We start from the raw sequence: 10,584 nt of genomic DNA, 5'->3' as shown, positions 1-10,584 counted from the left end.
AACCTTGGGCTAAAGGCACTCGTGTTTTTGAGGGCATGGGTTGGTGCGGAAGAACAACTGCTCTTGGAAATCCTGTTTGATCCCACCACCATGAGGAACTGCAGCTTACGTGGACCCTGGGCCTACAAAGGAAGGACAGAACATGGACACCTTCCTTTGGTGATCCCTGGAAGGAACACCAGGGATCTGGAAAGCCAAGTGCATAATTCCCTTCCCAGCCCACCTCCACGACAACAGAAGATTCACAACCTTTATTATGGGTAAGAACTTTGATACAACTTTGGAAATAAAAAGTAAAATTACAACAGAGGTCCTAGGCCCTGAAGAAGCCTAAAAAAGGAGATCGGGGAGAGCACAAGCATCTTCCCACCTCCCAGGAAAGGTGCAGATTGAGCCAGACCTTACCACCGGGCCATGGGCCTTTAGCTCAGGCCCTGGGCTGGTCAGCATAAGAAACATTGTGAATTTAAATATATAAATAGAGCCCCAGGCAATAGGCCAGGCCCTGTTCCCAAACCCCTGGGGGTCAGGGCTAAGGCCTCATCTCCTCTTCAGGCATACTGGGAAGGAAGCGGCAGGGGAAGTCCTCTTTGGATGTATTTTGGTTTTCCTTATTTATGTACAAAAAATCTGTAACCCAAAATATAGTTTTCTGTCCACGTGTCCATCTGTCTCTGTTTCTCCACCTGTCTAGCCAAAGAGAATGGAATGGACACGAAGAGACAATGGCTATGGGGAAGAACTGAGCCATCGGTCTGGGGAATGGAAGCGAGGGCATCTGGGGACGACCGAAGGGCACCTCCCTCATGACACTAGAGAGTCAAGGCTGAAAATTCAGTCTTCCCCCTACTCACATCCCATCCCCTTTGCCTCCTACTGCCTAGGTTAACATACCCAAAGGACACGCCAGCCATCGAAAGAACACTTTGAAAAATAGAACCCAAATGTCTTCAAAAAAAGTTACATTAACCCTCTGGGTGCTGGCCTTCTCAGACAGAGATGAGGCCAAATACAAGTGTCCACGAAGGTCTTTCAGGCCTTTGGCCAGAGCCACCCTGAGGTGTCAGTGTTCCGGGGTGTGGGCTCCGCAGCATACTTGCTCAGCGTTGGAAGACAGTGAAGGTTCCATAATCCAGGGGACTCAGTCCAGGGAAATGATGTCTGGCCGGCAGCCAGTCAAAGAGGGACCTGGGGGTAAGGATCCTCCATGCCCCTCCCTCAAGGCCACCCCAGGAGCCACAATGCTACTGACATGGCCAGGAGGGGGCGCTGGAGTGGTGCTGCAGTGAGAGCTCCCCAATGTGGGGGTTAATGGGCTCAGGAAGTGGGAAGGGGTACCTCGATACTGGAAGAAATGGCCAAGAGCATCCTGTTCATCTAGCGAAGTGATGACGGAGGGGCCATAGTGCTGGGAGGAATAAAGGGCACAGTTTAAGATTTATCCTTTCTTTACCTGCCTTCCCATCACTCATTTCAGAAATGTCACTGGGATAAATCAGCCCCTCTAGATCCCAAGGAATTATCTGAAAAGCAGGAAAGCCTCTGATTGTTTCCCTACTTCCCCACACTCTACCCTGATTCCAGCTTGCTAGTTTCTTGGCCCCAGGAGTCTGAAATGTGTGGAATGTCCGGCTGGGGCAGGCATGGTGCTCAAGTGCACATGAGTGTGGGGGGTGATCAGAACTGCGCTAAAATCTCTGGAAACAAAACAGTACCAGGGATCAAGGAAGACATAAGGTAAGAATTTGAGGAAGTACAAGTGGGGCCTCAGAGGGAAATAAATTGCCTGCACCATCCCCTCTTCCCTCACAGAGGAGCAGATTTCGGTCTCCAGGGAAAATGAGAGAGGGAGGGTGCCCCTTAGAGCCTAATAAGAAAGCTTCAGAATCTGAGATCTTCCTAGGAGAAGAGAGCACTTACCTGACTTTCAGTCTGAAGGAAAGAAAATAAATCTAAACCTGGTGAGAAAAAAATTAAAATCAACCTCCTGTCCCCTTCACCACCAAAAATAAACAAAAGAAGTCCCTGGGTTGTGGCCCTTTGCAAAGAAGGCCAGAAAGCTTTGAAAAGGAACAGGAATTCTGATCTGTTCTGGGGAGGACATGGCAGTGCAGGGCCCTGCTTTGTGGTCAGTGCCCTACCTTGGATGTCTGCCCCCAGTGGGAAAGCAGGTGGGTACTCATGTAGTGGGAGACTGGAAAGGAAATCCCCACCCAACGTGCCCACAGCAGGGCTCCGTAGCACCGAAGACGGCTGGTGACCAGATGTCAGGACTCTGTGAAGAGAGACAGGAGCTAGGGCAGCCAGCAAGTCACAGACGCCCTCACCCAGCTCAGCCTCCCCGTCCCCTCTCTGCAGCAAGGCTTGCCAATGACCAGAAAGCTTTCCTTTTTCCTCTGTCCCTTCTGCTACAGACTCGGCCTATTTCCTCATACCCTTTGCTTCCAGGTAGGGCCGGGATGGCAGCTGAGGTGACAGGACAGTGCTTTTTGGTTGGGGGCAAGTCCTCCTCATCTGATGAGCTTTCTATTGTCAGATCAATAACTTCAACCTTCTTCTTACTCTCTGATGAATTGCCCTCTTGGACTGGGTTGTACTGGAGGCCTATGGGTGGTAAGAAGACTATGTCTCAGAAAAGAGGCCATTCAAGAATCGGCTCTGCTAGGGGACAAAGGATCACTCACCATCCAGCCCATACCCTGGCGGGGGGCAAACCTCAGATGCCTCCTTCTTGGGTTTCATTGGGCACCAGGATCCATCTTCCATGAATTGGATCTCATCACAATCCGAGCATGAATTAAGAATCTCCATGAATAAGCTGGGGGAGGGGAAAGAAGGGAATGCATGGGGCTGGGAGATGGCAGAGACAGTAGCCAGGGAATTTGCTAGTCATGTTCCTGAACCTCTGTCTCCTCATCTGTCAAACAGGAATATTATCCACCCTACTGAACTGAATTGTTGTTAGAATCAAATACAGTACGTAAAAGAGCTTTGCAAACTTTAAATGCTAAGTGTTAAAATAAATATGTTCTAAGGACCTATTTCATGTAGTACTAGGGACAAAACAAGAAGCAGAGACAGTTCTGCATCTCCACAGAACTCAAACCATCTTTAAAAGCGCACCTGGCCTGACCGGGCAGTGGCACAGTGGATAGAGCATCGGACTGGGAAGCAGAGGACCCAGGTTCGAGACCCCGAGGTCACCAGTTTGAGTGCGGGCTCATCTGGTTTGAGCAAAAGCTCACCAGCTTGAACCCAAGGTCGCTGGCTCTAGCAAGGGGTTACTCGGTCTGCTGAAGGCCCGCGGTCAAGGCACGTATGGGAGAGCAATCAATGAACAGTTAAGGTGTTGCAATGCGCAACGAAAAACTAATGATTGATGCCTCTCATCTCTCCGTTCCTGTCTGTCTGTCCCTGTCTATCCCTCTTCTATCCCTCTCTCTCTCTCTCTCTCTGTAAAAAAAAAAAAAAAAAAAAAGCGCACCTGGAACAAGAACCATAATGTAGGCTCTGGAAGGAGGATAGGACTACTCAAATGAGCACACCCAGGCCCTCAAAGGAACTTTATTGCTACCTCAGCTAGAACTTATGTAGTTCTTATTAGCAATATAACAGTTCGATATAGTGGCTCTGCCACTTAGTAACAATATAGCTTTGGGTAAAAAAATCTCTCTAGGTCTGTTTCCACACTCGTAAGGACAGTACCTATGTCACAGAGTTATGAGGACTCAATGAGATAGAGCATGCAAAGTGCTTAGCACCATGTCTAGTATACAGTAAGTCCTCAATGTTGGAAATATATATATATTACAAAAGGGGATAGAGTATGTGTGTATAATACATATATATACACACATATGTATAATACACACATATATACATATCTACACACACACACACACACACACACACACACACACACACACGAGTATGTGTGTGTCCTAAAGAGAGTAACTGTCCTAGGTAAAACGGCAGAATGGGCCTACCCATCAATGATAAGAGATTCATAGGGAGCCTTCTTGTCACACACAGGACATGTCCATGTGGGCTTCTTCTCATTCATCTGTAGATACAGGGCAGCATCGAAGCTCTGTAGGTGGGCGCAGGTGAGGGCACGACAAGGGACAGTCAGGCGCATCTTCCCTAGCTGAGGAGAGATGAGGTCCCTGGTCAGGGTCTCCAGAAAACCTCCCTCTAGTAGCCCTAGGAGCCCTCCTGAGTTCAGAGGTTTAACCCAGCACACCTCCCCCTTCTCTTCTCCCTTGTACCCACCGGGCACATGAGTGACACCCGAAGACTTGTAGTGGCCACCTCACTGTCTGGGTCAGCGGTCAATTTCTCCTTGACTGAAACAAGAGTGAAACCAGAGCCACGGGGTCAGCAAAGCTGGAGAGTATGCCTGGAAGGTGGTAAGGTCAGAAGCATATGCCTCTGGCCGAGAGGTGGCCAGGTAAATAGCCTTCGGGGTCCAGTGGGCTGTCACATGGGTGTGGTCTGGGGTCAGGATCAGGAAGGCTGGGTGGGTGAGTGCATGGGTGGGGGAGATTTCCCGACCCCTGAAGATGCTTAAATACAGCTGGATGACATTTGGGCAGACATGACCTAGTGGGAATTGAAGCATCACAAAAGGGTTGGAGTAGATGATCCTTGAGATTCCTTCCAATCTGGAGAACCCATATTCCAGAGGAGCCAGAGATAGGGTTTGGAAGGTGCAAAGCAGATGTATAATTGGGAATGTAAGGGTGTCACTCAGTACCTGGGAGTGGTCCAACTTTCACAACCACTAAGACTGGTAAAGAGGGTAAGGAGACAGTTGAGGTTAATGTGAGAGATGAGGTAAACTGTCCTAAGAGGGCCAGGAAGACCTGGATCTAGATCAGAGTAGGAAAGAGAGGCAGGATGTTACTCACTCAGTGCACGGGAGTGGTCTGGGTTCCGGATGCCCTTTGCTCTGAGTTTTTGTAGAAGGGTCCCTGCAGTCAACTGCCTCACCAGGTACACAGACAAGGAGTAATTCTACGTGGAAGTAGGAGGGAGACAATCAGCCTCTGCTTTGCACAGCAATCCCCGACCCTTTGTCTCTTGAAGACCGGAGACAACAGGTTAAAGCAGAGACCCATAAAGAGGAAGATGTTTCCCAAACCCAATACACTTGATTCCTCCCCACTCCCTGCACTGCAGGCTTCTCCACCCTTCCTGACTCAGTCATGCTTACCCGTCCAAACTCAGACGACCAGTTGACCACGATGGTGTTGGGAACAGTGGCCGAGAGGCGGGCCAGGGGTGTGATGTTGATGGGGCGGCTGGGCCTCTTGGGCTCAGCCCCACTCTTGGTAGGGGGAAGGTAACCCTGGGGAAGAGAGGGATTGGTCAAGACATCTTGTCTCATGTTATACCCACTTCCTGGAGGGAAGGCCAGCTGCTCATTGACCAAGGACATGGGGGCCCATTCAGTGATTCACAAAACTGGAACACTGTTGTATGTGGGGTTCATTGCTGGGCAAAAAGGAGAGCTTATTCACTGACCAGTGAAACAGGAACCCACCCACTGAGTTCTGGAGGAAGAAGAACAGGGAGATCCAACTTGGTCCAACTCTCATTTCTAGAGTCATCACTTCTGAGAAGCCTTCCCTGAACATCTGAGTTGAACTAACATCACTGCTCTGGGTTCTGACAGAACTCTTGCTCAGCACTATCTTAGAACTCTCTGGATTATGTTGATTTGTTAAGTAAACAGCACCTACTACGTACCAAGCACTGTACTAGGCATGTCTCTTTCATTACAGGTTTGTAGTTAACATTTAGAAACAGAAACAGAACAGGTTACTGCCAGAAGAAGGGAAGAACATTTACCGGCAGGGGGCACAGTTTCCCATTGACCTTGACAAACAGGTTGGGGGGGAAATAATCTTCCTGGGGGCAGCTGGTCTCACAGAGACAGAACCTAGGAAGAGATCAGAAGATAAAAGGATGGGAGCAGTTTCTTGAGCTCAATCCTCCAGCATCCAACAAAAGTCTCAGGGTTGGGTGCACGTGGAAGAGCAGTGATATATCCTAGAAGTATATGTCATACCCTTAGTTCATTACCATCACCAAAGGGAGCCTGGCAGGGAGAGAGGAAAGATCAACTCACCTTAGCTGCACCTGTATTGTATAATCACATTTGGCTCCTGGTAGAACCTCTCTATAACAGGGAGGGAGAGAAAGAGGCGTCAATATATGGCCCCCAGGGCCAGGAATGAACAGACAGAGACACAGAAGGCTAGATGTCCAGAGGATTGCAAAGAGACATACAAGAGGATGAAAGACACACAGATGCAGGAGAATGGACAGGAAAGAAAGCAGGGCAAAAGAGAAGTCAGAGAGCAGAGTCCAGAGGTAACCACCCTAGGATGACGCAATAGGACTGAGGAGCTGTACCTGGATGTGAGGATCTGCTGCACTTGCTGGGGTGTGAGCGCAAAAGTAAAGTGAGCTTCCTCAAATCGCTGGCTAGAGGTGGATGCTAAGGACACAAAGGGGCAGTTATTCTCAGCCACAGAAGTTGCCCCATCCCAGGCTGATGATCCCAAAGGACTAAAGCCTAGGGTAGGCTTGGGGAAGAGGTATGGAATCCAGGAAGACTGAGGGACCACAAAGATCCATACCAAGGGTGGTGGGCCGGATAAGCTCCCCATAGACTTCATAGAAGGGCAATGGTTTCATGGTGACATCAGGGTGTACAGGCTGGGGCAGAGGGGGGTGCATGTCCACTTCACGCTTGGGGCCCAGCAGTGTGCCAGGGCCCAAGAGAGCCGAGGGGATGGGAGCTAGAGGACCAGGGGAGCCTCCAGGAGGGGTTCCAGGAGGCAAAGAGAGCAGGGAGAGATCAGAGAGCCCCATTGTCTTCCGGGGAAAGCGTCGGCGGTAAAGTTCTTTGATCTTCATCTGAACACTGGGGGCACAGCTAGACTTGAGGAGGTGCAGGGCCTTGGCCAGGAGTTCGTGTTTCCGTCCGCTCTTGTTCCGGCCAGCAAAGCCAAGGAGCACCTGGAGCTCAGACACCCGGAAACTCATCACCATATGCTGTGGAGAACAAAGAAGCTTGAGAATCATACCTCAGGCCTGTCCTGCCAAGGACACTAGAGCTGCGCTACCAGATAGGTAATGCCTCTTTCTTTCCAGCATTGATCAAAAAGATGCTTTTCAGCTAGTAGTTGACAGCAAGAGAGCCAAACTGGCCAAAGGGACATCTCAATCTCACTTTAGCAACACTCAGGTCCACCTTACCACTACCCTCAGAGCTTGAGCAACCCTATCTCCCCATGCCTGTAAGTTGACCAAGCGGAGGGTGCAGACAACAAGCCATCCTCAGGCACACCTCTGAGCCCACTACAGCCTCCTACCTCCATCCCTGCCTGCAGCCTAGACTCTCCTTTATGCTGCTTATTTCCTCTCTTGCTCTTTTTCAGACTCAGATCCATCCCAGTCTCCTGGAAAGAGGATAGGAGACAGGAGGAAGGGAAGAAGAGATGTCAGGCCAGTCAGCCCACAGGGAAGAAAAGACCAGGTGGCTGGAGGACTGTGCCCCATGGCCCACAGCTCCCAATACCTCAATCCACCTCTGCTATTTTTGCCAAGCTTCTGAACGTTTTGTGGACAGGATTTTCAGGTCAGGTTCAATGCTTATAACTCCCCCAAATACTTTCTCAATGTCATTTACATAACCACCCTTCCTCGGTCCTACTTTTCTTTTTCTTTTTTTAAATAAGATTTTATTTATTGATTTTAGAGCCAGGAGAGAGAGAAAGGTAGGGACAGGGGAGCAGGAAGCATCAACTCATAGTTGTCTCTCATATGTGTCTTGACTGGGCAAGCCCAGGATTTCGAACTGTGACCTCAGCATTCCAGGTGGATGTTTTATCCACAGTGATGCCACAGGTCAGGCAGTCCCACTTTTCTGAGAGCAAAACAAGACCAAAACCTGAGGCAAAGTGGTTAAGCATAATCCCTTCTGTGAATCTCTAGGAGACCCTGCCAGGGGCAGGCCTTGCTAACCCTCCACAATTCTTCCTCTTATAGGAGGCTTTATGGCTTCAGGCCCTTTTGAGGGCTATGACGAAAAACATCCCAACTAAGCAGGTAGCATCCTCCCCATACACCAAGGTTTCAGGTTCAATCCTTGGTCAGAGCACATGGAAGAGTCAACCAGTGAATACATAAATAAGTAGAACAACAAAACGATGTTATGCTCTCTCTCTAAAATCAGTATTTTTTTTTAATTAAAAAAATAATAAACTGGCTCTGGACAGCCATTTAGCTCAGTAAGCTGGAGCGTCCTCCCAAAGCACCAAGACTGAGGGTTTGATCTCCAGTCAGGGCACATAGAGACCAGTGAATGCATAACTAAGTGGAACGACAAATGAATGCTTTCTCTTCCTCTCTCTCTCTAAAATAAATCAAATTAAAATAAAATAAAAAAAACACACCTTGTTCCTCAACCTTTCTGCCCATCCTTATTTTCTGTCTGTTCTTTATTTCCCCACTAGCTTCGTCAAGAACTTCCGTCTTCCTATTCCATAGTTTCACACGCGTTCTCTGCCCAAACATACCGACTCACTGAAGCGGACCTTCCTCAGGGCTGCAGGATGCTCCTGCCCCGCCTCCCGCCCCTCGGATCCAGGCCCGCACAGCCCCGCCCCCTAGACCTCAGTCGCCCACTGGTACTTCCCGAGGCTGTGATCCAAACAGCAGCCTCAAAGCCTCTACCTCTCAGCGGCATTTCCCAACGGAGCCTCCTCTTCGTCAGCCCCCCAGTCCCATCCATACATTGCCCCCTACTGTCGCATCTCTTGGCCTTGACCTACTCGTCCCTATGCCTCTACAGCCGCTTTGCCCCGGCCCTACACCTACATCTGCTTCCACTACCAAATCCGACTTTTACCCCGCGTCCCCGCCCCCAGCGCCTCGGCTCCCAACAGCTGCAATTCCCCCTCGGCCCCACCCCTCCAGTGGCCCCGCGGCCCCGCCCCCGGAGCGCCGCCGCAGCCCCTTCCTCGCCCACCGCCACCACTTTCCCACCCCCCGCAGCCGGTCCCCGCCACGTCTACAGCCCCTCCCTTGCCCTCAGCACCCAGTCTCCGTCGCTTCCCTGACTCGGCAGAACGACGGGCTCCGACCAGATAGGGATGGGGAAGGGGGCCAGTACCTTTAATTCGCCCAGCTCCGCCATCTTGAGACATCGCAGGAGCGCGAGCCTGAGCTCAGGCTCAGGGACCGGCGCACAACTCACCACCCGGCGCCGGCCGCAAATTGCCGCCTGCTCCGCCCCGCCCGGCCCCTACACCTCCCCTTCCCGGCCCCGCCCGCCTGGCTCTGGTAGAGAACCAGCCTCGGCCCCGCCCACCACTCCCGACCCGGCCCCCGCCCTGCTTTGGCCGGGATGCGAGACGCCTGGGCACGGAAGAAGTGTGCCGCCCGAAAATCGCGGCGCTCCCAGGGGTTAGGAAGAGGTGGCCAGAGGTGCCTGGGGAGGGGGGGGCTTTGCCACGCTGGAGTTAGGAGTGAGGAACTATTAGGGAGCCAAAGAGACTTGAAATACAGAGGGAAAAGTATCGAGAACTGCTAAATCTAAGAGAAATGGGGGAGAGGGAGCGAAGTTCCTTTCCTCTTACAAGTTTAACCATCTAAAATCAAGAGTTTTACCGTCTTGGGAAATGGGTGAGATCCGATCCATTTTCAGGAAGCTATGGAACTGTGAAGAGTTTATTTGAAGACGGCTAGTCTCAATCCTTCATCCCCTCCCCCCCTCTACCCCCCTGCCCTGGGCCCCAACCACCACCAATAACTACAGTGTAGCTCCTGTTCCCGCCGGAGGACTCCAACTTGGCAGCCTAAAAGTTTGGTGCGGAAAGCGTGACTTACCAGCACGGTTGCGGGACCCCGGAAAGCGTTCAGAGGGTGGGCTGAGGAGGTGGGGGAGGGGCCCAGCACAGCTCCTTCAGGCTGCAAGGCTGAAGGTCAGTCCCTCAACCGGACTCTGCAGCCGCAGCTCCCCCTGGGCCGAAGCTCCGCCTGGCCTAAGGAAGGGGCTGGGGCCGCCCACTCGGAGTGAGCCGCGGGGACCGCAAAGTAGAGGGAGGGGCGGGGCCTGGGGCGGGAAGGGGCGGGGCCCGGAGTCAGGCGCTGGGAAAGTTAACTCCTCCAGTGAGTGAGTCTGGAGAGAGGACATTCTTGGATTTCAGCAGTCTGTTTACTGCTCTAACCCCTTGCGCTGGTGTACGGGGTTAGGGTGGATACATGCTCGAAATGAGAGTGTGGACCAGGGATTTGCATAAAGAGGTTCCTACTTAGATAAGACATTGGGGTGAGGGGGCTGCTAGAGTCCAAAGCATACCTAAGCCCAGTGGTGAGATTCAAGTATTTAACAACCGGTTCTTCTCCCTAATGACTGTTGTAAGTATAAAAAAATGATATACCGAAAGGTAGTTTGTTATTTCATGTATTTAATACTTAAATAAGAACAATAAAAGAGGTACACAAAACTAGATTATGAGTTTTAAAATAATGAAAAATATTAAATAATACCTGACAAAAAACAATGAA

General features: G+C 50.9%; 1 protein-coding gene across 4 annotated transcripts; it reads right to left on the bottom strand.

Annotated features, from left to right (window-relative positions):
• Positions 1-236: 236 nt before the first annotated feature.
• On the bottom strand, positions 237-10,069 carry PIAS3 (protein inhibitor of activated STAT 3). 4 transcript variants are annotated; one of them, XM_066362088.1, is made up of 14 exons: positions 9,904-10,069; positions 6,648-7,065; positions 6,421-6,505; positions 6,134-6,184; positions 5,854-5,944; positions 5,216-5,350; positions 4,911-5,016; positions 4,273-4,346; positions 3,987-4,147; positions 2,685-2,818; positions 2,436-2,604; positions 2,142-2,275; positions 1,921-1,958; positions 237-1,408 (listed from the first exon to the last, which is right to left on the bottom strand). In XM_066362088.1, exons 2-14 carry the CDS (start codon positions 7,060-7,062, stop codon positions 1,142-1,144), a joined length of 1,860 nt encoding a protein of 619 aa, XP_066218185.1. In that variant the 5' UTR covers positions 7,063-7,065; positions 9,904-10,069; the 3' UTR covers positions 237-1,141. The 4 variants fall into 4 exon arrangements, with proteins under 4 accessions (XP_066218185.1, XP_066218186.1, XP_066218184.1 ...); XM_066362089.1 differs by lacking the exon at positions 9,904-10,069 and adding an exon at positions 9,685-9,757; XM_066362087.1 differs by lacking the exon at positions 9,904-10,069 and adding an exon at positions 9,188-9,271.
• Positions 10,070-10,584: the final 515 nt, after the last annotated feature.

The sequence above is a fragment of the Saccopteryx leptura genome, chromosome 2, assembly GCF_036850995.1.
Source record: "Saccopteryx leptura isolate mSacLep1 chromosome 2, mSacLep1_pri_phased_curated, whole genome shotgun sequence".
NCBI lineage: Eukaryota > Metazoa > Chordata > Mammalia > Chiroptera > Emballonuridae > Saccopteryx > Saccopteryx leptura.
Note: the sequence above shows the minus strand (reverse complement) of the source record. Positions and strands in the feature narration are given on the sequence as shown.

What these genes read in the sequence shown, in the direction of transcription:
- PIAS3 (XM_066362087.1), bottom strand. Translation starts at nt 9,211, where the DNA reads ATGGCGGAGCTGGGCGAATTAAAG. An exon ending in CAGCAGATCCTCACATCCAG is followed by an intron (nt 6,185 to 6,420) that starts GTACAGCTCCTC and finishes TCCCTGTTATAG; the next exon opens with AGAGGTTCTACCAGGAGCCA. An exon ending in AGACCACTCCCGTGCACTGA is followed by an intron (nt 4,347 to 4,910) that starts GTGAGTAACATC and finishes CTCTTGTTTCAG; the next exon opens with TCAAGGAGAAATTGACCGCT.